At 46.4% G+C, this 25675-nt stretch overlaps 1 protein-coding gene across 5 annotated transcripts in view; it reads right to left on the minus strand.

The window, feature by feature from the left end:
- The window catches only part of THADA (THADA armadillo repeat containing), a 326765-nt gene that overhangs the window by 26203 nt on the left and 274887 nt on the right, over positions 1-25675 (minus strand). For all 5 annotated transcript variants that reach the window (XM_043468439.1, XM_043468440.1, XM_043468436.1 and 2 more), the window contains one exon: positions 22157-22288. In XM_043468439.1, coding sequence (XP_043324374.1) covers positions 22157-22288 — 132 coding nt within the window. The remainder of the gene's footprint in view (positions 1-22156; positions 22289-25675) is intronic.

Below are 25675 nucleotides of genomic sequence, written 5' to 3' on the forward strand. Positions count from 1 at the left end.
ACTTAAGGCCACCTATCAATAAAAGGAAAATGAAACACACACAAAGTTCAATTCCCCTTGCTATTTAAATTACAGCAAGGGACATAAATCCTTATTTAGTTAAGTACAACCAACACTCAAATATGTAAACTTTAATTACATGTTCTGGACCAGTGAGAGTAAAATGAGGGAAAAGGAGGAGAGGTGAGGGTAGGGGAAAGCCACAAGCTAAAGGGGAGAAAGCCCGGGGGCAGGAAGTGAGGCCCAGCTCAGAAGCAGGGAAGCGAGCGAGAGGAGGGAGGAGGCAGGAGGCAGAGAAAGGAGAGTGCTGAGCAGGGTCTGGGAGTGAAGTGACAAGTGACTCTGGGCAATGCTTGTCCATGGGTAACTATCACCTCCAACTCCTACTGATCTCTACCCTTTATACTCAGGTCCCCCTCCTGGGATGGGAGAAAGCTTATTTAATTAAACAGAGGACGTCCAGCTGAATTTGAATTTTAGGTAAACAGTGAACATCTTTCCAGGGTACATATGTCCCAAATATTACACGGGGCACCTTACACAAAAAGTTATTTGTGGTTTATTTGAAAGTCAAATTTAACTGAGTGTCCTGTATTTTTACTTGCTAAATTTGGCAATCGTACACTGGAGGTCAACCTATTCTTTGGACCAGAACTCAAAAGACCTGGCCAATATGTACACTGAGGGTCGGGGGAAAAAATCAAGTGGAAGGTCACTTGTGGAAATGAGGAGTGAGGCAGCACAGAGATTTGCCAAGCAGGATGGTAGCCAGCAATTCAAAGTGTCAATTCTCAAGTCGTCTCCTTCTTGAACTATATCCTGCTGAGACCGTGTCAGTGGCCCCCTCTCCCTGCCAAGAGTCAGAGAGGCTAAAAACTGTACACAGAGGTACACTGGGATTGTGGATGACCTGGCCTGTGAGGGGCTTCCATGAGATTCTGAAATCTCTGAGGTGGAGAGCAAGCTTGCAGAACACTGAGGGACAAGTAGAGCCAAAATAAAACACAGTATATAATCCAGGGTGCTAAAAAACATTAACCTCAATTTTAATCACTGTCATTTTCCGAGGGACATGACTGAGCCCAGGCCACCATGCTCAGTGGAGGGGTAATGAAGCTGACCTCAGCTGGAAGCTCCAGGTTCACTGAGTGTTTGCTGAAGAGGGGCACAGGGCGGAACAGAAATAGCGGCCTCTCCCAAGTTTTGATCCACTGGTTCATGGGACTTTGCTCCAAACTGCTCAATGTTTCACTACAATTCAGGCAGTACGTGCTCTGTTCCACCATGGTCCCTATTTACTCTGATGGAACACCCAGCCAGTTCTTGCAGTCATGCTCCTTGCCAGGTCCCCGTAGGCTCCAGAGACTGTAATTCATAATATATGGCCTTCTAGGGCTTTCCTGGTGGCTCAGTTGGTAAAGAATCCATCTTCAATTCAGGAGACCCTGGTTCAATCCCTGGGTTGGTAAGATCCCCTGGAGAAAGGTATAGCAACCCACTCCAGTACTCTTGCCTAGAGAATCCCATGGACAGAAGAGCCTGGTGGGTTACAGTCCATGGGATTGCAAAGAGTTGGACACTACTGACTAAACCGCCACTACATGGCCTTCTAGATATTAAAAAATTATGTATTTATATACAACTACTATTGTTTGTAAGTGGGATCATTCTATAAATTCTCTTACGTCATGTGTTTTTTTCAGGTAATGATATATCATGAATACCTTTGTATAGCAGTTCCTATAGATTTACTACATTATTTCATTATTTTTAATTGTCTTGTGGTATGGAGATATATCCAAGTTCATTTAAGTAATCCTAATGGCAGAAAGTGAAGAGGAACTAAAGGGCCTCTTGACGAGGGTGAAAGAGGAGAGTGAAAAAGCTGGCTTAAAACTCAACATTCAAAAAACTAAGATCATGGTATCTGGTCCTAATCACTTCATGGCAAGTAGATGGGGAAAAAGTGGAAGCAGTGACAGATTTTATTTTCTTGGGCTCCAAAATCACTGTGGACAGTGACTGCAGCCATGAAATTAAAAGACACTTGCTCCTTAAAAGTAAAGCTATGACCAACCTAGACAGCATATTAAAAGCAGAAACATCACTTTGCTGACAAAAGTCCACATAGTCAAAGCTATGGTTTTTTTCAGTAGTCATGTATGAATGTGAGAGTTGAACCATTAAAACAGGCTGAGCGCTAAAGAATTGATGCTTCTGAACTGTGGTGCTGGAGAAGACTCTTGAGAGTCCCCTGAAAGATCAAACCAGTCTATCCTAAAGGAAATCAACCCTAAGTATTCATTGGAAGAATGGATGCTGAAGCTGAAGCTCCAATACTTTGGCTACCTGATGCAAAGAGCTGACTCACTGGAGTCAGCCAATGAGATTCACTGACTCATTGGAAAAGACCCTGATGCTGGGAAAGATTGAAGGCCAAAGGAGAAGAGGGAAGCACAGGATGAGATGACTGAATTGCATCAACGACTCAACGGACAAGAATTTGATCAAACTCCGGGAGATAGTGAAGGACAGGGAAGCCTGGCGTGCTGCAGTCCACAGGGTCACAAAGAGTTGGACACGACTTAAGTGACTGAACAACAACAATAATCCTGATGGATGTTTAGGTTGTTCCTTTGTTTCCTGCTTTTCTTTTAAACAGGAGTGAAAGGATTAAGTTTGTACATAAATCTTCGCACTTGTGCATATAGTTTCTACAGGATAAATTCCTAGAAGTGGAATCACTGGATCAATTGCTATATATACATATATATAGACATACACACACACACACATACATATATACATTAAAATTTCTGAAGATAATATTGAATTTCCTCTAAAAATGTACCAATTTAGTCTTCACCGGCTATGATCATGCCTGTTCCTTCATAACCTTAGCCATCCTGGGTTAAAAGCCATCTTTTTATCCTTTGCCAGTAACATATGGGGAAAATGCCAGGGCACTGTTGTTCTAGTTGGCATGTCTTTGTTATGTCAGGATGACCATTTTTCCCATATGTGTACTGTTGATGGCTATTTTTTTTCCTTCCACAAAGTGCTCGGTTTAAATTGTTTGCCTCTTTTTCTATTATCTTCATTTATTGATTTTCAAAGAATTCTTTGTAGGCTATGGATAAAAATTAAACTGTCTAAAATAATGCAAAGTTGGACTTCCCTGGTGGTCCAGTGGTTAAGACTGTGCTTCCATTGCAGGGGACGTGGGTTTGATCCCTGGTCAGGGAATTAGGGTCCCACATACTGCGAGGCGAGGCCAAAAAATTAAAAAAATAAACTAAGGCAAATAGTGTTTCTGCCTCAGAGGAGTTTTTAATTTTTTTTATGTCATTGGCATAACTTATTTACAAGACGGTGTATAAATATGCAAGTGGTATTTTACTGTTGTATTTTTATTTTAAATTTATAGTTTGCTTGCAACTTGGTCAGAATGCAGCCTGCAAAGGTTCCTACTTTATGGAACTGAAATTTTCTTGATGACTCAAAATATAATCAACTTTTATAAATGTTATGTAGCGATTTGAAATGGATGCTTATTTTCTGTCCTCAGATTACTAAATTCGACATAACCCAGCTTTTAAATATAGCATTCAAATCTTTTATAATCTTATTCACATTTAATCTGCTTGACTTTATAAATTCTGAGGAAGGAAAGTTAAAGTATCTTACTTTGGTTGTCATTTTAACAATTTTTTCCCTAATATTTCTTATAGCATGTCTTTTTTGAAGGGGATATATATTTTGATGTTATTTTGCCTGATACACAAAAGTTTATACATGTTACATCTTCTTTGTACATTACATGTTTTATCACTATCCAGGGCATCCCTTTCTGACAACTTTCCTGTTGTTCAGTTGCTATGTCGTGTCCGGCTCTTTGCAACCCCATGGACTATAGCCCACCAGGTTCTTCTGTCCATGGGATTTCCCAGGCAAGAACACTGGAGTGGGTTGTCCTTTTCTTCTCCAGGGCATCTTCCTGACCCAGGAATCAAACACGTGGCTCCTGCACTGGCAGTTGAATTCTTTTTTTTTAACCACTGAGCCACCTGGGAAGCCCAACCATCTTCCTACTTTTTTGTCGAAACTTTAGTTTGCCTACTATTTCTATTGCCACCTCTGCTTTTGTTTGGTTGCCTGGAATAATTCTGTCCATCCCTTTATTTTCAACCATTCCAAGGCATTTTTGGTGTATCTCTTGTGTCAAAGTGACACAGCTAGAGGTACTCCCTTCTTCCTCAGTAAGAGAACTCTAGGTAATACATCTAGGCCAAAAGAAAACACTTCTCTGCACACAGTGCAGCTAAATATGGCCACAGTATCAATGCCAATGAGAGGTCCACAGGAGTGTTCTAAGGGACTCTGGGAGGGCTCCTGAAGAGGGACAGGGTGCGAGTGCTTTACTGCTCTTTGTTCTTTCCTTTCTCCCCATTTGGAATGAGGATGGGAGGGCTGAGGCTTCCAGCAGCTACCTGGGACCAAGACGTGACCTTGAGGATGGAAGCCACATGTCAGGAGAGGGAAGCAGGAAGACAGAGGAAGTCAGAGGGGGTCCCTCATGACTGGGAGCTGCCAATCAGCCTGGACAATGCCCTGGGGACCCCTTTAACTCAAGAGAGACAGGAACTTCCACTGTGTTCAAATCATGGTCGGTTTGGTTTTTCTGTTACATGGAGATATCAGATTTCTAAAAATTACATCAGATGCTACCTTTTTGGTGGGGAGGAAAACTCAATCTAAGAGTAACTGTCTTTTTTTCTTTAAAGATTTGAGTCTTAATTCTTATTTCAGTTATATTAGCAGTTATGTTAAAAACACTTAACAATCACATCTGGACAGGTTTTCAAGAAAAACCTTTTCAGGTTTTACAGCTCTGAGTATGGTCTCTTGAGCCACATCAACACCCTCCATGAATCTATGAAAAAGTGTGGAATCCTAGACCTACTGTATCAAAAGCTAATTTTCACAAGATCCTCAGAGGTCATCTGTGTACACAGTTAAGTGTGAAAACCACTGCTTTAGAGGGCACTGGTGCCTCCTCCGCTCTTCTGGATAATGTTCATTATTGTCTCAATTTCCTACTTAGAACCTGGGAAGACTCTTTTAAGAGAGTCAACTCATCAGCAGGGCATTCCTGGCCTTTGAAGATCTTGCCCTCACCTCTCCAGTTTTGGTCCTTCCTCTCCCATCCTACTCATACTTTCATGCTGGACCACTTACAGTCCCCTAATGTGTCATGGCACTCCCTGGGGACATACGGAGTTCTCATCTGGAGCCACCTAATAGCCACCGCCCTTCTTCCTTGCTAACAGAGATTCAATTCTGTTATGGAAGGTGATGCATGCAGCTCTAGGTGATGTATGTGGCCCCATCTCATTCTCCTTTGCATGATTCTTCCTCTCTTGGCCTACCTGGCTAGCTCAGATGGCCATGTTCCCAGATCTAGTCAGGGAGACATGCAGAGAGATCTACTAGGGGTAGGCGGTTGGGAGCATTTTTTTCTTCCTGATAAAGAACCTTGGGATAAGCAAACTGTATGTTCTTGCTCCTTCCTTCCTACCTAGAATGTTGAGCAGCTATCTGGAGATTCAGACATCATACTGTAACCATGACAACCAGCAAGAGGTCAAATGTCAACCTGCTGAGGATCACAAAGCAGAAAGACAGGAAGAGCTGGATTCTGGTGTGGGAGTTGGTTTCTTTGCCCCGTTCCTCTTTTCTCTCTTCCTCCTTTCCTCTTTTCTCTATTGGCTCCAAATTCACTCTCCCTTCAGCTATCCTTTAGCTGTTATAACATGGAAATGAAGTATATTCTAGCTCATTAGTGATATTATACTGGATCGCCTATTTGTAATTTATAGTCACAGCTAAGTTGAGCTTTTCATTATGTTACCTGATTCTCCAAACCATCACTCTAAAGTGAGACCAGTGGGTTTTTTGTTCTCTGAGAAGCCAAAATTATTTTTCCCCATGGGTTAGAGCCAGCCCACTCTCATTTAGGCAAACCTAAGCTTGCTCTTCCATACCCTGCCCTCCTCCACACCCAGGTGGCTGGCCTTGGTTCTAGCAGGCTGTGTCATAGGGTACCTTGGCTATTGGGACTGATTTTAAAAAAAAATTCTGTGGTTTCTGGGGAGTAGATGTAAACTGGAGTGAAAAGAAATTAAAGTTTGAAATTCAGTGAACTTTTCCCTGCTCCTGACATGTGAATAATGACTTGCTGATAGAAGCGGCTTTTTCAAAGATGAAAAACAATCTAAGATTTATGGACAAGTCTGTTCAAAAAGACCCAGCGTTGCTTGGAGCCAAGGTGGAAACAATGTCAGGAGATTCCTAGATGTTTTCTGGTTGGAGGAAGGACAGGGTAGGGAGGAGCTTGGGGAAAAAGATGGCAAGAGGATGGAGGGAGGGGTTGGAACTGGCAGAGGAGAACACAAGATGGTTGGCACTTGGGATGATTTCTTGTGCCCAGTCTCTGAGTTCTAGAGTGACATGAACTGACAACCATTTCTGGCCAATGGCAGTGATACATAAATGAAGCTGTTTTTTGTTATTGTCTTTACCTAAGTGTTCTGAGGCTCACACCTCCTGCATGGATGGTGAGGAAGATGGGGGCCAGAAAAATTGTCCACATTAAGATAAATGAATCTTTTGTCTGAAACTGGAACTTCTGCTTTTAAGAGTTCTGCCCCACTGTTGTGCATTTTGTTCAGTCACTCAGTCGTGTCCGACTCTTTGTGATCCCAGGGACAGCAGCATGCCAGGCTTCCCTGTCCTGCACTATTTCTCAGAGTTTGCTAAAACTCATGTCCATTGAATCGGTGATGCAATTCAACCCTCTCATCCTGTGCTTCCTCTTCTACTTTGGCCTTCAAGCTTTCCCAGCATCAGGGTCTTTTCCAGTGAGTCAGATCTTCTCATCAGGTGGCCAAAGTACTGCAGCTTCAGCATCCATCCTTCCAGTGAATACTCAGGGTTGATTTCCTTTAGGATAGACTGGTTTGATTTTCTTGCTGTCCAAGGGCATTTGGGGAGCCACTAGAAAAACATACCTGCCAATTTCTCAGAGTCAAATGTAACATTCTTGGTCAGAATTCTGCTCATGGTAGAACCAGTTTCTTACCAGCAATTGCTGTCCCCTGTTCCTTCCTGAAAGGCCAGGGCTGGGGGAGGAGCCCTGCTGGGAGCAACTCTGTCACCATGCATCTGGAGAGCCTCCTGGCTCTTGTGGGTGCAGAGCCAATATTTCTGAGTGTCTATTTTATAACCACAGCTTCAAAGTATAAAAATAGAGTGTGAAAAATAAAAACAGGGCTCACAATCAGAGCCTCAATCACCCTGCTGGTTAGAGAGGTTAGAGGAATAATAAAATTAGAGTAACCCAACTGAAAACTTGAAGAGCACTCACGTGCCTTTGCAAGAAAAGTTCCTGGACCAGACTTCTGCATGGCCTTTCCTAAGTGCTTAAGGCAGTTCAGCTCCCACTTAAAGTCTGTTATCACTCCTGTCTTCCTGGGGAGTTATTTATGAAGGAAGGTTCCCCAGCCAGCCTGCGAAGCCAGGAATCTTGAACCGGGATGGCCAAGGTAGGAAAAGTCGAATGAAAAGCCCGCAAAGGTGCCGCTCAATGCTGCTTCTTCAAACTCACCAGAGCTGTAACTCAAAACCTGAAAACAACCTGAATCCTTTTCCAAACACAAAGCGAATCTTTTACGTCACGTTCCATGTATTTTCCTAACTCCATTCCCCAGCCCGGCCCCGCTTCACAGCAGAAACCAATTTGCTGAACACAGTAGGTTCTGGGAGTTTTCCTCCTCGAAGCTTTCATTTGGAACAGATTAAGGAGGAGGAGAGGGTAAGAATCTGACTTTTTTTTCTTTTGCTTTTGAAAAAAAAGTAACACACTGGTGACTTTAAAGCAGAACCACTATGTTCTATGACTGGCTTTGAAAAAGATCAGGAAAATTTCATTTTCTAGTGTAATGGGACAGGATGGGGTTGAGGAGCCCCCTGCCAATCCATCCTAATCTAAAGACCGAGCCTTGTTTGGATCACTGGGAACCCTTGGACTTGTCATGAGGCTGGGAAGGGGACTCTGACCCACGGGGAGCTGCCCACCTCAAATCTGGTGTCCTCATTTCTCTCAAAAAAAAAACCCCAAAAAACTAAAACATGCTTTAGGACGATATGTCAGCCTGACACAAGTGACTCGAGAAGTTTACCCATTTTCGCTCTGATGAAGGCTCCTGACCTTAAGAAGTTTATGGTGTGGGTGGGATCATAACCAAGAAACAATGGAACACCTTAGCAGTGTGAGTCTGACAAAAGGAAAGAGAATACAAATGCCTGGAAGGTTTTGTGGGAAAGAAGGACCTGGAGCTGGGCCTTATAGAATCATCCATTTATGTTGGTAGATAAGGGCATACAACACAGTCCGGTATTCTTGCCTGGGGAATCCCATGGACAGAGGAGCCTAGAGGGCTATAGTCCATGGGTCGCAAAGAGTCAGACTCGACTTGGCAATTAAACAACAACAAAATGAGGACATACCAGGCACAACACTAATATGGGCCAAAGCACAGAAGGAATTGGCAAGATGTATGTAAAGAGATGACCCTGGGACTCTCTCCCCTACTCCCCATTCTTGGGTCTCTTCTAAGTGTGGTTTCCCCATTAAAGAGATACTTTTCCAGGGAATTCTGGCTACGGGTATTGCCATTGCAAGGCTTGTAATCTTGCCTCCTAATAAAGTTTGTTCGCAATTTGGGTGATGTGTGTTCCTAAGAAACGTAACAGAGATAAGCAATTAAACTTATCAAGGCAGTGAGAAATTGTAGATTAAAATTCTTATTGTGGATTATTGATTAACCTCCTTTTCTCACAAAATTGGCCATATGAGCTGCTAAAAAAAATAATTTGGATGTAAATACAGGGAAACCCTGTTGATTTTAAGTAAATAACACCTGAGAGGGTAAACTCCCAATAGCTTAAGGCCAGAGGCTCTATCTTAATTATGTCTGTGTCCCTGGCGATTAGCAAGTGGCCAGAACTTTCCAGGAACTCGGTAATTAGTATCGATATGAAAACAAGAAGATGGGAAATGGTGAGACGTGATGGTCCCATCTCCCCAAATCAACATCCCCTCCGTATATAGGAACAGACTTTCCAGCTGCACAGGCGACATATTTCCGAGCCTCTTATGCTGAGCCATGTAGTACACGACCAAGTCCTGGCTGATGGAGTGCCACTGGAAGTGTTGTCTGTGACTCCCTCTCTCCTGCTCACTGGATGGCGGATGTGGCAGTGGGAGCCGGAACTGCTGTCTTGGACCAGGAGAGGGACAGTTGAGGCCGACACTGGCAGGGCACCAAGAAAGGGGGTGTGGGTCCCTGATGATGGTGGAGCCTCACAGCCGTCCACTAGCCTTTCTGTGAGAAGGGAGAGACACATCACTCACTCATTTAGGCTGCTTTTCACTTGGGTCTGTTACAGGTGCCAAATCTAGACCCTGGCCAATACGTCAGCTTTCTCCAGTCTGAAACTCCAAGAAAACACTTTAGAAAGTCCGTTTTAAGATGGGCCCCAAACTAAGATCTTTAACTGTGCTCCTGTCACTGGGGCACTTCAGCTGAAGGTGGGGGGAGGGTAGAGAAGGAAATGAAGAGAGAGAGGAAAAGACAGAGGAGGTGAGCTGCCGGCAAGGCCAGCCTCTGTCTCTGATTCTCACCTGATGCTTTCACCCTCACTCCTGTGGATAAGCCTCACGAGAAACCACTTTGGAAAAGCTGAATTACTGCCATACAGTGAGGAGTTCCTCATTTAGATGATGGTGGGAACACTTCCTCCTTCCTCAATCCTGATACATCAGAAAACTGGCCAGACCATAATCTCCTAGAATCCCACTCTCCTCAGAACTCCTCTCGATACGCTTATCTCCTAACTGCTTCTGTGTAGGGTCTACAAAGAGCCACCCTGAGGGGCATACGGATTTATAACACACCAACCCATACATGATCTAAAGGTACACACACACACCTTTCCTGTGCACACAGGTAAAAACACTCCTGGAGATGCCCTACCACTACCAGAGCCACCTCCCCTTCTGTTCTGTCTACACCAGCTCCTGCTACATGGATTCCTGAAGTCAAAAAAGAGCGGCAGAGTCAAGGAAGACCAGGCTATCGCTCTGAGAGACTTGAGAACACGGCTCGAGGGTTTCATAGGCAGGATGAGGGCCTTACAAGTCTCTGACAGGATGCGAGGAACGAGGGGCTAGCGTGGTGGCCAGACGTGACTTTTCAGGTAGTAGCTATGTTGTAACAGTTTGCGTTAGACAATCCTTTGGTTGCTGGGACCAGAAGAAGATGTCCTCTGGCAAGTCTGTCGGTGAGAGTACTCGGTGGGGCTCGGTACTCTCAGAGTGGAAGTTAGGCCCAAAGCTGAGGTGGAAGCTAGGGGTGCTGCTGGCCTCAGTCATCCTAAGCAGTCCAGGGGTAAATGGAGATGCAGGCCATCTCTGGTCATCCCTGACAGAGAAGGGACCCCAACTCATGAAACTGGCCCAGGTTTCAAAACGGAAGACTGCACACACGGGTGCACGCAGGACCCTTATATCCTGACATGGCCTCTCGGGGGAACGTGGAAGCTCCTGAGGTCGGGAACGAAAGCACAGAAGAGGAGAGTTGAGGCCACAAGCAGGAGAACGAGGATCACAGGACATTGGGCTCGCCCTGACAAAGAGGGAAGATGAAACCCACACCAGCACCATATGGCCTGAGCCCCAGACTGTGGGTTCATCATTACCCGTGGGGCTGTCACCTTGTGCCCTAGGAGCTGGCTTCCACGAGCAGCAACAGGGGAGGCAAAATGATGCAAAAATGACTGTCATTTCCTTTAGAGGAGCCGGTTGTTGTCCCTCTGAGGCTTAGTCACTGGGAGGCCATGGAAACAATCCCATCACCCTAGCAACCAGGTGGAGGCAGGGTACCACGTGGTGGTGGTAACCTGCTCTGATTTAAGACCGGAGCATTAGTCTGCGTCTGCTTCTGCACATCAGGTGGGGTGGCTGCCAGTGACGCACTCACTGAGACGCAGGTGAACGTCAGGAGCCCAGGCTTCCTGGGACAGCAACGACGGGAAGGGCATTTGGTACGTGCTAACTGGGGCTCTGCTAGGTTAGTCCACTGAATCTGGGGTGGGTGTGTGGGGCTCCTGCCTTGATCAAGCATGCTAGTTTTGAAGGAATAAATGAGAAAATACAGAACTAATTCCTGCTCAGCTACTTTGCTTCAACAGCCATTTCCCCTCGCCCTCTGCCCAGGCAATGCCAGCGGTCTGCTTGGGAGTTAGCATTGCAATTGCTAACTTGTTGTGTTTCCTTCCCTGGAACCTACTGACAGTATAGATGGACATCCAGATGGTCCTGGGAGAAGGCCCGGGAGGGAGCAAGGCCGTGCAGTCTCAGGGCTGACGGCAGGGTGTGGTTTTATTGCTGGGAGATGCCTGGTTTCACAGAACACTCTGTTCTTCCCACCCCTGTGATGCTGGAGTTCCTCCAAGCTCTCTCTTCCAGGCAACCTTCCATTTCCTCTGCCTTATGCGACAGCATCAATCTTACCCTCGATGGGTTCTCTCCAACCCAGAAGTCTGGATTATTCTCAGTGGGCACATGACATTTCTGTCACTTTGTCTCTATAAATTAATAATGGCTTGGGGAGCAGTGGAGAGAAGCGCTTTTCTGCGTCTTGGGGGTCTGTGTTTTAGGCCTCATTTCCTTACTAATTATGTGACACTGGGGAAATCATTTATTTACCTGAGCTTCAGTTTCCCCAACTATTAAGTAGAGGCTCTAAAACCCTCAGATTGTGTGATTCCTTTTCTCTAGGAAGGACAGGAAAATGGGGACACACTCAGAGTTCACCAAGGACCTCCTGCCACATCTGGCTGCAACTGCCCCAGCCGCCACAACTTCTATTCCCTTTTCTAGGACAGATTTTGTTTATCTGAAGTCTTGGGTCTCCAATCCATTTTCCTGGGTAATGAGTCCAGCGTCTTCTTTTTTAAACACAGCAGTGAGTTTAGAAGACTCCCAATGCCCGCTTTCTATTAACTCCTAGGTTCCAAACCTAGAGGCTCGGCTTAGACTCCTTTTCCTGTCTTAGAAGTGTTGAGTGCAAAGCCTTTGTCACCACAGGAACCTGAGCTCCAACTTGAAACTTAGCCAATTCCAACTTGAAACTTATCTCCCACAAGACCCAGGGTCCATTACCTCAATTCTCTGAATTTCAGAGAAATTCAGAAGATAGTAAAATGGAGAAGAGAGCGAACTATTTCACAGAGTGGCTGTGAAGATCACAAAAGGTAAAATGAAGCAGAAGCCTCCAGAGGGAAATGTTCTCCTCCCCTGCTGGCCCACCCTGCCCTGGCCTACACAGCCAGACAAGGGCCCCAGGAAGAAAGGGCCATCATTCTCAGAGCTGCAGCCACCAATGTTTGCCTTCCAGATGGATTCATTTGGCACAGGTCCCAGCCCACTGACCAGAGCCTGATGATCAACTGAAAGGCATTCCCTGGCTGGGCACTTCCCAGGGCCAGCCCCAAGCTTGACCCAGGGGCCCCCACAGATGAAACCCTTGCTCAAGTAAAGGGCAGGATGGGATGGGAGGGAGAGGGGGAATTAATCCAGGACCTGCCACTGCAGAAGAGGTGGGTCTAACTATGGCTGAGTTAACCCACCCTAACAAGGACCCGCCATCTCAGGGCAACTTCACAGCCCAGCATCCACACAGCTCCACCTCTTCTACCTTAAGTCGTTTCTAAAAATACTAACCTCTATTGGGTTTAACTACTGTGATTGTACATCCCTCCACTCCATTGATCATCAAGAGTGATTTTTGTTGAGCATCTATTATGTACCCGGTTCTGGGAATACAGTAACAAGCAAAGCAAGCAAAAATCCTAAATCCCTGGAATTTTTATTCTGGTACATGCATGCTAAGTCGCTTCAGTCATGTCCCACTCTTTGAGATCCTATGGACTGTAGCCCACCAGGCTCCTCTGTCCATGGGATTCTCCAGGCAAAAATATTGGAGTGGGTTGCCCTGTCCTCCTTCAGGGGATCTTCCCGACCCAGGGATCAAACTCCCATCTCTTACGTCTCCTGCGTTGGCAGGTGGGTTCTTTACCACTAGCGCCACCTGGGAAGCCCTTTATTCTGGTGGAGAGAGACAAATAACAAGGTAAGTAGACAGTAAAATAATAAGACGGTCCAAGAACCATGCAGAGAATAAAATCAGCAGGGTGAAGTATCAGCAAATGATTGAGTGGAAACTGTACACTGGGTGGGGTGGTCAAGGCATCTCTGCAGACAGGACACTGAAGCTGAGATTGACAAGACAAGGAGTCAGCCGTGTGGGACCAGAGGAGACCATTCCAAGCAGTGGGCCCAACTAGTGCAAAAGCCCTGAGGCTTGGTGAGCCATAGGACCCCCAAAGGAGGCCAGGGTGCTGGAGCTAAGAGAGAGGGAGGGGGCCTAACAGGGGATGAGGCTGGAGAGAGAGGCAGGGGTGAGGTTGGGGAGGGCTTTGTCTGTTACTTCAGGAGTGGGGTTTTATTCTGAGAAGGAAGGGAAGGTCTGAGGAGGGGGCAACATCCTCTGATCTGTTCCCTGAGAAGGGCCCTTCAACAATGTCAGGGACTGTGGACTGCCGGCAGATGAGAACAGAGGCAGGAAGGCCAGGCTGGACGTTTTCGCCGGTGTCCAGGTGAGAGATCCTCGTGGCTTGAACTGGCACGTGAAACAGACCTTGTGGACAGGCACTTTGCAAATATTTGTTGGATGAATATGCGTGATGGCATCACTTCTGGCCTCATACTTAAATAGTAAAAGAAAAACCTGTGGTTTATCTATGTAGGAGTAAGAGGAGGAGTGAGAAAACAATTCAGAACTTAAAAATACGCACAAGAAATGAGAGAGGCAAGTAAGTTTAGCTTGTCCCCAGGGGCATTTAGGTCAGGCTTGGAGGCAGCTATGAGGGGAATTCTAGGGTGGTGGTCACTGTTCTCGAGAAACAGGGACTTGGTACCTGCATGTGAGATGACACTCCTGGGGGCTTAAAGGTCATCTAAAATGGAGGCTGGGGCCAGTCTCCGGGGCCTCCGAACAGAAGAGACACTTTGGAGACAGCGTATCTGAGTAGAAGAGGAAAGAAGCTATTGGGAGGCCGAGGCAGGAGGGAGACCAGACCCAGAGGACCGGACCCTGTGAACCTGCAGGAACGGGAAAAGGGCAGGGCCTTCCGCTGGGCACACGGCTGGGGGTGGCTCCGGACGTTCCAGGATGGAACTGTCTGTGACTCAGCACGAAGCCCGTGGGCCTCAGGCTTTGCTGATGGAGCGGTCACCGCAGGGCTGTTTTGCAATGTCACAGTGACCCAGGCTCCCTCCCGGCTTGCTCAAGGGCTGGAGCGTGTGAGCCATGTTCACACTTCTCATGCGGTCCCTTGGGCTCTGTGTGGTGATGACAGCATGTGCGTGTCTATGTGTGAGGGGTGGGGTGTGTGTGGTCGGGGGAGGAACATGTTTAGGGGGAAACTGACCAGGCGTCGGCTCTCTTCTTCCTCACCTTGCCCTGGCTGTGTAACTGTTTCCAATTAGCCCAACAAATAGACTATGGCCACCTGCCTCCTGCCTAGTTCTCTCACCTCTGAGTCTCAAGTTTTCTACATCCTGCTCCTGTCTATACTCTTCCACCTCCCTGCTGAGCTCCATCAGTGTTCTAGGATTTCTTTGGCCCTCATGCAGAGCTTGGAGGCGCCGGCACTGTTTCCTGGTTATCCCAGGGCCACGGCCCACAGTCCCCAGGCTGGCTCCCTGGCCCTTCAGTCTGAGACTCAAACCCAAGAGGTGTGAGTGAGGAAGGACCAAACAGTCCGGCGGGGCTGCCAACTCTTACCCCATGAGCCCCAGACGGTGAGTCATGCACAAAGACGGCCTCTCCAGATTGTTCGAAGCAATGAACATCACCACGCATGGCCCCGTGGGCCAGTCCTAGCAGGGAGGGTCAGTCTGCCTGTTCTGGAGCTTCGTTGCTTCAAAGGGCACTCTAATATCCTCAGGGGACTCACGACTGCTGACACAACTATCGACTGGTAGGCGGCCTATTGTGGAAGATCAGCCATCAACACCAACGGAGTACCTACTGTGTACCTAACAGAAGACAGTCTCTAAACTCGTGGGCGAGTTGGGAAGATAGAACTAAAGTGTATGAAAGAGCAAATGATAAAAGAGTAGAAAATCAAGGGCTGTTTATAACCAAACTGCTGCAGGAGTTCAGAAAAAGGGGAGATCTTAGAAGGTGGGGGGCATTGCAGAGAAGGTGGGATTTAGGGTGTCACCCCTAAACATTTCTATTTGGCAGAATGAGCAGGCATTCTATGACTGTTTTGTGGGTGGGGACGTGGTGGAAGGGAGGAATGAGAACTCCTTGGAGCCAGTACTCCAAGGAAAAGAACCACCCATCGCTCATGTCCACAAGGAAACGTGTGCTCACTTCTCTCTCCCTTTCTGTCTCTGTCTCTCTCTCCCAAAAGTCCTTTATTCTTTTATAACACTCTCTTCATAAGAAAGTTTCTGCCTTTTATGTCAATTATATCTAAAAAAACAAAAACGAAAAAAAAGTTTCTACCAAGAAGTCATCATTCTTTTTTTTTTTTTTTGCAGTCATCATTCTTGAACCTAAACACTGACAGTGGTTTTGAGGTCTGGACCTCCTTGTTAACTGGCCTCTTTCTTTTCCTGCATCAACCAAAGAGACTGTTGGGTATCAGAAGCTTTTTTGAATCTCATAAACAGAAACAAGGAAAGGAAGGAGGGCTTCTGAGTCAGGTGGCATTCCCTGGCTGAAGCTGGAAGAGGAGGGATAGAGGGAGATCCTGAGCCAGAGAAGGTGAGGAGGCCAGCCCCCTGCCTGCTCGAGCACCTCAGCCCACCCCCTGCCCTTGCATCTCCTCCGGCTCACAGTGAGCACCTCCTCTGCAAGGTGAGCATGCAGGGTTCCACCTCAGGCCTCTAGATTCAGGCATCTCGGCAGCACCCCTCAGGTCAGACCCTCCGTCCTCTTATCCTAGAGTTTTCAAGTCTGACGCTACTGTATCAAGTGAGACTCAGCAGAGACCTTGTATCAGAGACAAAGGGTTCTACAAAAAAAGAAAGGCTATGCAAATGCAAACTATCATACACAGGATGGATAAACATCAAGGTTCTACTATATAGCAGAGTATCCTGTGATAAACCACAATGGAAAAGAAGATGACAAGAATATATGTATGTATAACTGAATCACTTTGCTGCATGGAAGAAATTAATACATTATAAATTAACTACACTTCAATAGAATTTTTTTTAAAAGGCTAAGGAATAACCTCAAATTGCTGAATTTTGGCCATCTTCTACACCTCTGGGTGTGTTGTTTTTTGAAGGTGCCTTTCATCCTCTCCTCCTAAACAGGCTGTTGAAGTTTGTATCTTCACAAGTGCCTCCTCTGCTGCTTCTACCTAGAGCTCTGCCTCACGCAGAATCACACAAATCTAGTGATTCCAATTTAAATAGTGTCCAGGCTGGGATTTTTTGCCTCATATGGAAGCGCTTGTTCAAATGAGCTCAGATGTGAAATCCTGGGGTATGAATCTGTAAGACAGAAGTGAGTGAGCTGCTCGGGTGGAAGCGGAGAGCCCAGGAAGTGGAAGCAGCCAGGCGATGGCCTTTAGTGTCTCCTGCATCTGCCATGAAAGCACTTTCCAGAGCATTTCAGGGCTTGATGTCAAGTCAGAGCAGGGGCAGGAGTGAGGTGCAGCCCCACCTGCAGTCCTGCCCGAACACTGTCTCTTCCCTCCTGAGACTTTCAATCTCCTCCTCTTGAGTCCCAGGGCTTCCCAGGTGGTGCTAGTGGTAAAGAACCCACCTGCTAACACAGGAGATGTAAGAGACGCAGGTTCGATTCCCGGGAGGAGGGCATGGCAACCCACTCCAGTATTCTTGCCTAGAGAATCCCATGGATAGAGAAGCCTGTTGGGCTACAGCCCATGGTGTCACAGAGTGGGATATGACTGAAGTGACTTAGCATGCACGCACACAAGAAACACCACACGCGCCATTTCTTCTGTTCCTCTTAGCATGCTGTGACTGGTGGAGAGGGGAGGGGGAGCGATCGGTGGGGCAGGTCCCGCTGATGGGGCTTCCTCACGTCCAAAGCTGAGGGAGCTTCAGGGGTGCTCAGAGTGTTATTAACAGCCGAGGAGTTCCGCTTTCCAGGTGACCATGTTGGGTGGAGCACGGGCTGGAACACAGTGGAACTCAGCAGGCAACAAGGTAAACAACAAATCCACCCTCATGAGGGCTATCTAAACACCAAGTTATGTCCTCCAGGCCTTGCAGAATCACTAACTCATTCACACCACAAAGTTCCACCTCAAGGCAGCTGTGTGCTCAGTGACTGGTTTCACGCAGGCCTCTTCCATGGTTTCTAGCCAGAGCCACCAGTTCCAGCAGCTGCTCTGTGAGGGAGTGCTGGGCCTCCCAGGGGCACTGCGCTGCGTACTGGAGAGGGAAGGACAGAGCCAACAGTGCGCGCTGTTCCTCCAGCAGATAAAGATCCCCCTCTGCCCTCTCCTTTTCCATTGCCGATGCTCCAAGGCCTAAGGAATACTCTGTCCCAGATCACGGTGACTGTGGCCTCTACATGCCTTTCCTGATTCCCGGTAGTTTCACTTCCTGGAACGCTACAGTCCCAGTGCTCTGACAGTGCCAGAGGCGTGTTCAGGTACCTCCCTTGGACACCTCCCAGCTTTGAAGCCTTGAAGTCATCTCCGCTTTCCCTTCTCTCCCACCGCCCACGAGCACAGCCCCAAACCCGCCTCAGTCTGCCCCACACTCTCTCCATCCCATCACTGCTGAAGGCAGCTCATGAGGACATTAGCCCACCAGGCTCCTCTGTCCATGGGATTCTCCAGGCAAGTATACTAGAGTGGGTTGCTATTCCCTTCTCCAGGTGATCTTCCCAACCTAGGGATCGAACCTGGGCATCACAGGCAGATTCTTTACCGTCTGAACCACTAGGGAAGCCCGAGGATGCTTGATACCAGCTCCCGGCTGATCTGTCTCACCCCCACTGACGCGTCTCCAGCCCTGATCCATCTCACACGAGGCTTCCAGAAAGAGCTCCTCAGGTCCACATTCCTGGCAGCATTACTCCTCTGAGCCCTCGCCAGTCTCCCTTCACCTATAGGAAGAGGTCCTTGGCGTGGCATTCAAAGCCATCCAAATGTGGTGGCCACCCCTGCCTTTCTAGCTTTGATTTCTGCTCCACTCCCCTGGCCTCAGCCTGTGTTCTGGCCACACACATCCACCAGCTGCTCCTTAGAAAGCTCTCAAGTTGCCCTCAACTTCAAGTCTGGCTCCAGCTTTTTCTTCCGTGTTGAGATGCTCTCATTTGTGTGCAGCTTATCCCTTGCTTTGGGCAGCTCCACTCTGAGGAACCTCCCCAGGCCCCACAATCAAAATGCACCCCAAGGTGGGAGGGGGGATCGGGATGGGGAATACATGTAAATCCATGGCTAATTCATGTCAATGTATGACAAAAACCACTACAATATTGTAAAGAAATTAGCCTCCAACTAATAAAAATAAATGAAAAAAAAAATGCACCCCAACTTCTCCACATCCCCAACAGGCTGTCAGTATGAGCACAGAGCTCCTTCTGTCCCTATCCAACCGTCACTTACAGGATGAGATCTCAGTGGCAAGGACTCCTCATGGTTTCTTTCTTTCTTAGGAGGAGAAGAATTAACACTTAGCCTTCTCAAAGAAGCCATTAAATATTAGCCTCATTTAATATGATTATTTTACTGTGGCACTTTTTAAACCACTGATTTGAGGACAAAATTATGTACGTGTATTTTTAAATTCCCTGGTGGCTCAGATGGTAACGAATCTGCCTGCAATGCAGGAGACCTGGGTTCGATCCCTGGGTTGAGAAGATCCCCTGGAGGAGGGCAAGGCAACCCACTCCAGTGTTCTTGCCTGGAGAATCCCTATGGACAGAGGAGCTTGGCTGGAGTTGCAAAGAGTCAGACAAAACTGAGTGACTAAGCACAACACACACAGCACATTTTCAAGGTCAGTAAGACCCCCTGGAGAAGGAAATGGCAACCAACCCACTCCAGGATTCTTGCCTAGGAAATACCATGGAAAGAGGAGTCTGGTGGGCTACAATCCCTGGGACCACGCAAGTCGGACACAACTTAGCGACTAAACCACCACCACCCTTTTCAATGTACTTAAGACTCAGTAGTAGTAATTAACTTGGAACACCAAAGAGCAAGCCAGTAGCAGAGTATGCTAGAGTATGCTAGAAAACCCCTGTATGCTGAAGGAATGTGAAAACTTAACCATCAGCTGCTTGGTATCCTTGAGAGATGTCAAAATAAGACAATACTGTTCTCGTGAATCAGCTGGCTAAATATTGACTAGAGTGAAAAATCAGGGTGGTGGTGCCCAGTCCTCAGTTACTTTCCATCTAAAGCAGAAAGACGTGCATTTTTTTTTTTTTTTTTTTTTAAGAAAACCACGCTGCATTATGGAGTTCTGTCTAAGCATTGCTATCAGGCAGAACAGGGAACACACGGGGACACGGTGAACGATATCCTCACACAGTGATGTCATGCTGCTGGGATCTCTGAATGTGAGGAATCTGGCTTGGGTTTGAGTTTTTGGATGCAAAATTCACTCAAAATGAGTTTTTAAAAAAGGTGGAGGTGGGGCAGGATGTTTTCACATAATTTACGTGGAAGTAGTTACACTGGGGGGCGGAATACTCGATAACCAGGCAGATGATCTATCAATATATATACTGTATTAGTCTTTTCTAGTTGTGGAATTGGATTTTTAAAAAAACATTTTATTTTGAAATAATGTTAAACATACAGAAAAGATGCAAGTATAGCAACTACTTGTGTTTAACACTTACACACACAGTTTTATTTTTTCTGAGCCATTTCAGAGTAAGTGGCAGTCACTGTGCCCTTCTCCACTTTAATATTTCAGATGTGCATTTCCTAAGAATAAAAATACTCTTACAAAACTATAGTACGGTTATCAGATTCAGGAAATTTAATATTGATTTTAATCTACAGACAATATTTCAATGTTGTCAGCTATTCTAATCACTTTCTGTATGGCTTTTCACCCCTCCAGTACAGGATCTGGTCCAGGGTAACATATTACATTTAATCATTTTAGATTCTTGTCTTTTTTCGCACCTCAAATCATCTTTTATAGATCAAGATGGGGAATACAAAGACAAGTAGCCTTTTACATTACTTACCCCTCAAGGCTTTCACACATGGAACTGTACATGCAAGACACTGAATATATAATTACTGATTTCTATTTCTTGAGAAAAACCAAAAGGAGGGAGAACATGGTAATGAACTTGGAAAAATTCGGAAAGAAATCAAAGTAGTAGGGCAAATACTCTAAAGATTAGGAGAGAAGAAGTCCACTTATGAATTACAGCATGAAATGATCTTTCCCATCTTTGATGAGAGGGTCGGTCCTACAGTAATCTAATGAGTATTACATTCTACCAAATGCTTACTGAGCACTCGCTGGGTGCTCCATGTATCCTTCTAAGGAACATGTACAGTTGGAAAAAGGAACAAATCATTAACGGCAGAATTTTGGGTATGAGGAACTCTGAAAGCTTGGGACAGGGATGGGAGAAGGCTGCTTGCACAATGCTTGCAGGGCCAAACTGAAGGTTTTCCCACTGAGAGGCCAAGCTGATCCTGGCTAAACTTCAGTAGTATCATGGGAGATTACTAACACACTAGCTTCCTCTACATATGCAGAGAAAAGTGACCAGACCATTATAAGAGAGGACTCAGGTATAGGGAAGTTCACACATTCCAGAAGAAGCTCCCAGGGGAATTCAGTTCAGTTCAGTTCAGTCCCTCAGTCGCGTCCGACTCTTTGCGACCCCATGAACCACAGCACGCCATGCCTCCCTGTCCATCACCAACTCCCGGAGTCCACCCAAACCCATGTCCATTGAGTCGGTGATTCCATCCAACCATCTCATCCTTCTCCCTTTCTCCTCCTGCCCTCAATCTTTCCCAGCATCAGGGTCTTTTCAAATGAGTCAGCTCTTTGCATCAGGTGGCCAAATCAGGTGACCCAGGGGAATGAGGGACCCCGAATCAGGTACCAACACTGTATGGCTGCTTCCCCTCCCATTCTGATATCCATTAACGTAAACTTCCTTGCTCAGCTTGTGACTATCTACCTCAAAATGGTATTCTTCTCCCCTTTGGGATGGCTGGCCCAGAGATCTTTCCTGACATCTAGCCCCAGATGCAGGGAATCCAAGTCTACCAGAGCAGTCACCTTCCCATATGGCCATTTGCTCAGAGGTGTGACCTTGCTTCTATTCCACTTAGCCCTGTCCCTTCTACCCAGCAGTCCATTTTCTGTCTTTAGCCTGGAGTTCCCTTTTGCTTCCACAGCACTTGCCCTCACATACAGGTAACCAGGGCCCAGAGCTCTAAAAACGCTCATATTATGAGTGGTTATGAACTCAGAACTACTCATCTAGGCTGCTCCTCTTTCCACTCCCCTCCGGCCTCCTGTCACCACCAAATGAAGAGCCAAGACATGAGGAGGATCAACTTGAAATGCACGGAGGAACCAAATGATGGATCTGTAATTCCTGGATTATGTAACCACACTGAAAATCCAGACTTGGCCTTATTTAAAAAGGATGACCATGTGACCAAGAGAAGGTACTGATAGATATTTATCTTTGAAAGCAGTTTTTCTCTATAATGTCCTAGAGAAGGTGGCAGCAAATTGTGGCTAGCAAATCAAATCTGGGCAGCCACCTGCTTTTGTAAATAAAGCTTTATTGGAACACAGTCATGTTCACTTGTCTGCCTATTGCTTAGGCTGCTTTCCCACTAAAATGGCAGAGTTGAGACAGAGACTGAATGGCCTAAAAGATTCACTCTCTGGCCCTTCACAGAAAATGCGTCAACTCCTGTCTAAGAGCTCTGTAGGCATTGAAGAGAGATAAGAACAAGGTACCTGTTGACTGGCAAGTGTTTTCCTGTGACATGGCGGTCATCACAGTTTCCGTGGCTGCATCTCGGACGACTTGCTCCTCACTCTGCAGGAGGGTGAGGACACACTTCCAGAGAGCAAGCGTATCCTGCAGTCCTAAGAAGGCCAAAAAGAATTCAGATTACCTAGGACGAAATCTACAGGCTGGCACAAATAACTGCTTCAAATCCAGTACTGAATGAGGTATTCCTTTTTTTGTGGGTATTGCAAGGAAGGGAGACCTGAGCATCAGATAAAACAGGAATAGCGAGGACCCTAAGGGGACAGGTTTGGAAACGTCCTTTGGAATAGGAAAGGCTTTTGGAGGCAACCGGCCCGAGGCAAGGCCCCCCTGAGAAGATATGGCCTGGCTGACTCAGGCCTATCTGTCCACAATGACTCATATTTCTCAGGAATGAAACTTTATGCCTCAAGAATGCTTTGGGGAAACTAGCCAAGTGTTGATCTGAGTGACTGTTTGAGCTTATAAATTCCGAAAGCAAAGTTTCAATCAAGATTATGCTTTGGTTGGGGGGGAGGGTGGGCAAGAACCGAAAAAAAAAAAAAAAAAGCCAAGAGCCACAATATAGGCTGGGCAATATCCTGACCACCGCCACTGCCCCCTGGGCAGGGACCCCATCAAGTCCACATGCCTGGTGCTGCTGGGGCCACAGAGAAGGAGCAGAGAGCGCCTGTCCCTGAGCGACCGAAATGGACATCAAGTGGAGAACACGCGGTAAGGAGAAGGCAGGGCTGGGCATGCATGGCTGTGACTCGCTCCAGGGGAAAGGTCCCGGGGGGCTGGTACAAAGGCGCTGGGCTGCATGAGGGAGGGAAGGGGGCGGGGCCTCAGAGGAAGGACACTGCTGTGCAGGTGGGGTGGGTCACCACAGGAGACCACCACTCACCATCCCTTGCCTTTTTAGCGGGGAACCAGCTCTGCCCCCAGAACCCTCCTTATCCCACCTTCTCCCACATCCGTCCAGAGAGCACTCAGCTGCACAGCCACCAACGCTTCAGTCATTCTGAGAATAGCACTGGCTCCTCTGGGGTATGTGCTCTCTGGTCTGTTACAAATCTGGCTTTACATTTTACTCAGTTTTTCCTTTTTTTTTTTTTTGGAGTTGAATATGACTTCATTCATTTTTTTTCTTTTTATTTATTATTTTTATTTTTTAACTGGAGGATAATTGCTTTATAATAATACTGTGTTTCTGCTGTACCACAGCGTGAATCAGCTTAAGGACACATATATCCCCTCCCTCTTGAGCCTCCCCTCCATCCCACTACTCTAGGTTGTCACAGAGCATCGAGCTCAAGTCCCTGTATTATATAGCAGCTTCCCCCTAGCTATCTGTTTTGCACATGGTAGTATATATATATGGGGCTTCCCAGATGGTGATAGTGGTAAAGAACCTGCCTGCCAATGCAAGAGACTTAAGAGATGCTGGTTCAGTCCCTGGGTTGTGACGATCCCCTGGAGGAGGGGATGACAACCCACTCCAGTATTCTTGCCTGGAGAATCCCATGGACAGAGGAGCCTGGTGGGCTACAGTCCACACGGGCTCAAAGAGTTGGGAGTAACTGAAGCAACTTAGCATGCACACACACACTGTATATATGTCAATGCTCCTCTCTCAAGAATCTATCCATTCCATTTGTCCTCTAGGGTTTCAAATTTTCCTTTCTTAACATTTTCTTATACCCCCAAAGTCCTCAATCTTTCCTCTTTAGTCCATTTCAATTTTTCTTTCTCCTTAAACAACTTTGGTCTGTCCTTCACTTGTCCCCACGCACTTTTATGTCTTTTGCCTCTCAGTTCTGTACCTGGTTTTTATGTTATGACAGGCCATCAGCTGCCACCGACCTCCTTCCTCATTGCCTGTAATGCTCTAAGCAGCTCCAGCAATTCATGATGAACTAATGGCTTTTGCCCAGGACTCAATTTCACTCAGGAATTCCACATTATTCCATATACAGTTTCCTGATATGAACTTGGGTTAGAACAGCCAAAGTTACCCAGAAAATGTGCTGCAAAATGATATTATCCTCCCTGGAGAAGTGTCACTGAAGTATATAAACCTTGGCTCTTAGATTCTTCTGAGTCCAATGATTAAACAAAAATGGTAGCAGCCCCCCTTTAAGTCCCCCTGTGGGTGTGAAAAAAATGCCTAAAAGTCACTTAGAAGAAAGATTTAAGAAGATACCAAAGACAACTGTTCCTCAGAGAGATCCAGGGACATGAGACACTTGATTGGTCTGAACTCCCATAACACTTAAAATTTGAAAGTCACCATCTGAAAAAGCAATTCTCTTTTTTATTCTGAAAATCTTTTCTCCACAACTATACTGAAAGCTCCCTGGATGCAGGGACCATGATTTATTCTCCAGGGTTGGGCATGGAGGAGGAGTACAAAAACAGAATTCCAGTAACGGATGGAAGAGAATCCCAGTGTGGTTAATGTGAGTGTAAGATGGCAGGAGAGGGGCAGGGTCAGTACTGAGACATGGCTCTGGGTCCTGAGTTTTCCTTTTATGAAACCCTATGCTTAAAACAAAACAAAATGGTTGAATCCCTTCTTGTTCACCTGAAACTATCACAACATTGTTTCTTCATCAGCTATACCCCTATACTAGGAAAAAAAAAGAAAAAACAAAACACTACAATCTGAAAAAATATCTTTAAGTGAAAACAAAAACCCCTATGCTTTTTCAATTCCTTTGGATTTCCTAAAGCTTGGTTTTCCCAACCACCACTGATACGATGCTCTTTCCTAATTATTACTCTTGAATGGTAGGGGATAACAGTGAGGAAAGAGACATGGACGTGGTCAATATAGTTGGAGCTGTACATCCATCCGATTTTAAAACATCTCTACCTTTCTTTCCCAAAGATGCCTTAAACCTTTTTATTTTATATTTTTGCCATGCTGTGCAGAATGTAGAAACTTCCATCACTGGGATAGAATCCATGCCTCCTGTAGTGGAAGCATGGAGTCTTAACCATTGGACTGCCAGGAATTCCAAAGATGCTTTAAACTTAAAACTACTTTCAGTGAAATGAACTAGCAGTCTTTCCAGTCTCTTAAGCCAGAAGCCTGGAAGTCATCCTTGACTGTTCCCTTTATAGTAACCTCAACACCAAGTCCTGCTGAGTCTACTTCCTAAATGCCTTCAAGCCTGGCCTTTTCTCTTCCTCAAGGCTACTCTTCACTCTGACCCATTCATTTCTCATCCAGATCACTGCAACAGGCTTCCTGAGAGAGGTGATAGTTAGGCTGCCTTGAAAGACAAAGAGAAGTCAGTCAAGCAGCAGTTTGTTTAGAGAACTGTTCCCTGCTGATGACACATGGGGCCTGGGGGCCGGTGAGGAAGGAGAAGCGGCCAGGGTATGGAAGAGGAAGGGCCTTCTAAGCCAGGCTAAAGAGTATTTAGGTTTCATCCTGAAGGCAATGGGCACCCACTCAAAGGCTTCAAGCAGTGGAGGGAAATGCTCAGATCTGT

This window comes from Cervus canadensis, chromosome 5 (genome assembly GCF_019320065.1).
Source record: "Cervus canadensis isolate Bull #8, Minnesota chromosome 5, ASM1932006v1, whole genome shotgun sequence".
In the NCBI taxonomy this organism is placed as follows: Eukaryota; Metazoa; Chordata; class Mammalia; order Artiodactyla; family Cervidae; genus Cervus; species Cervus canadensis.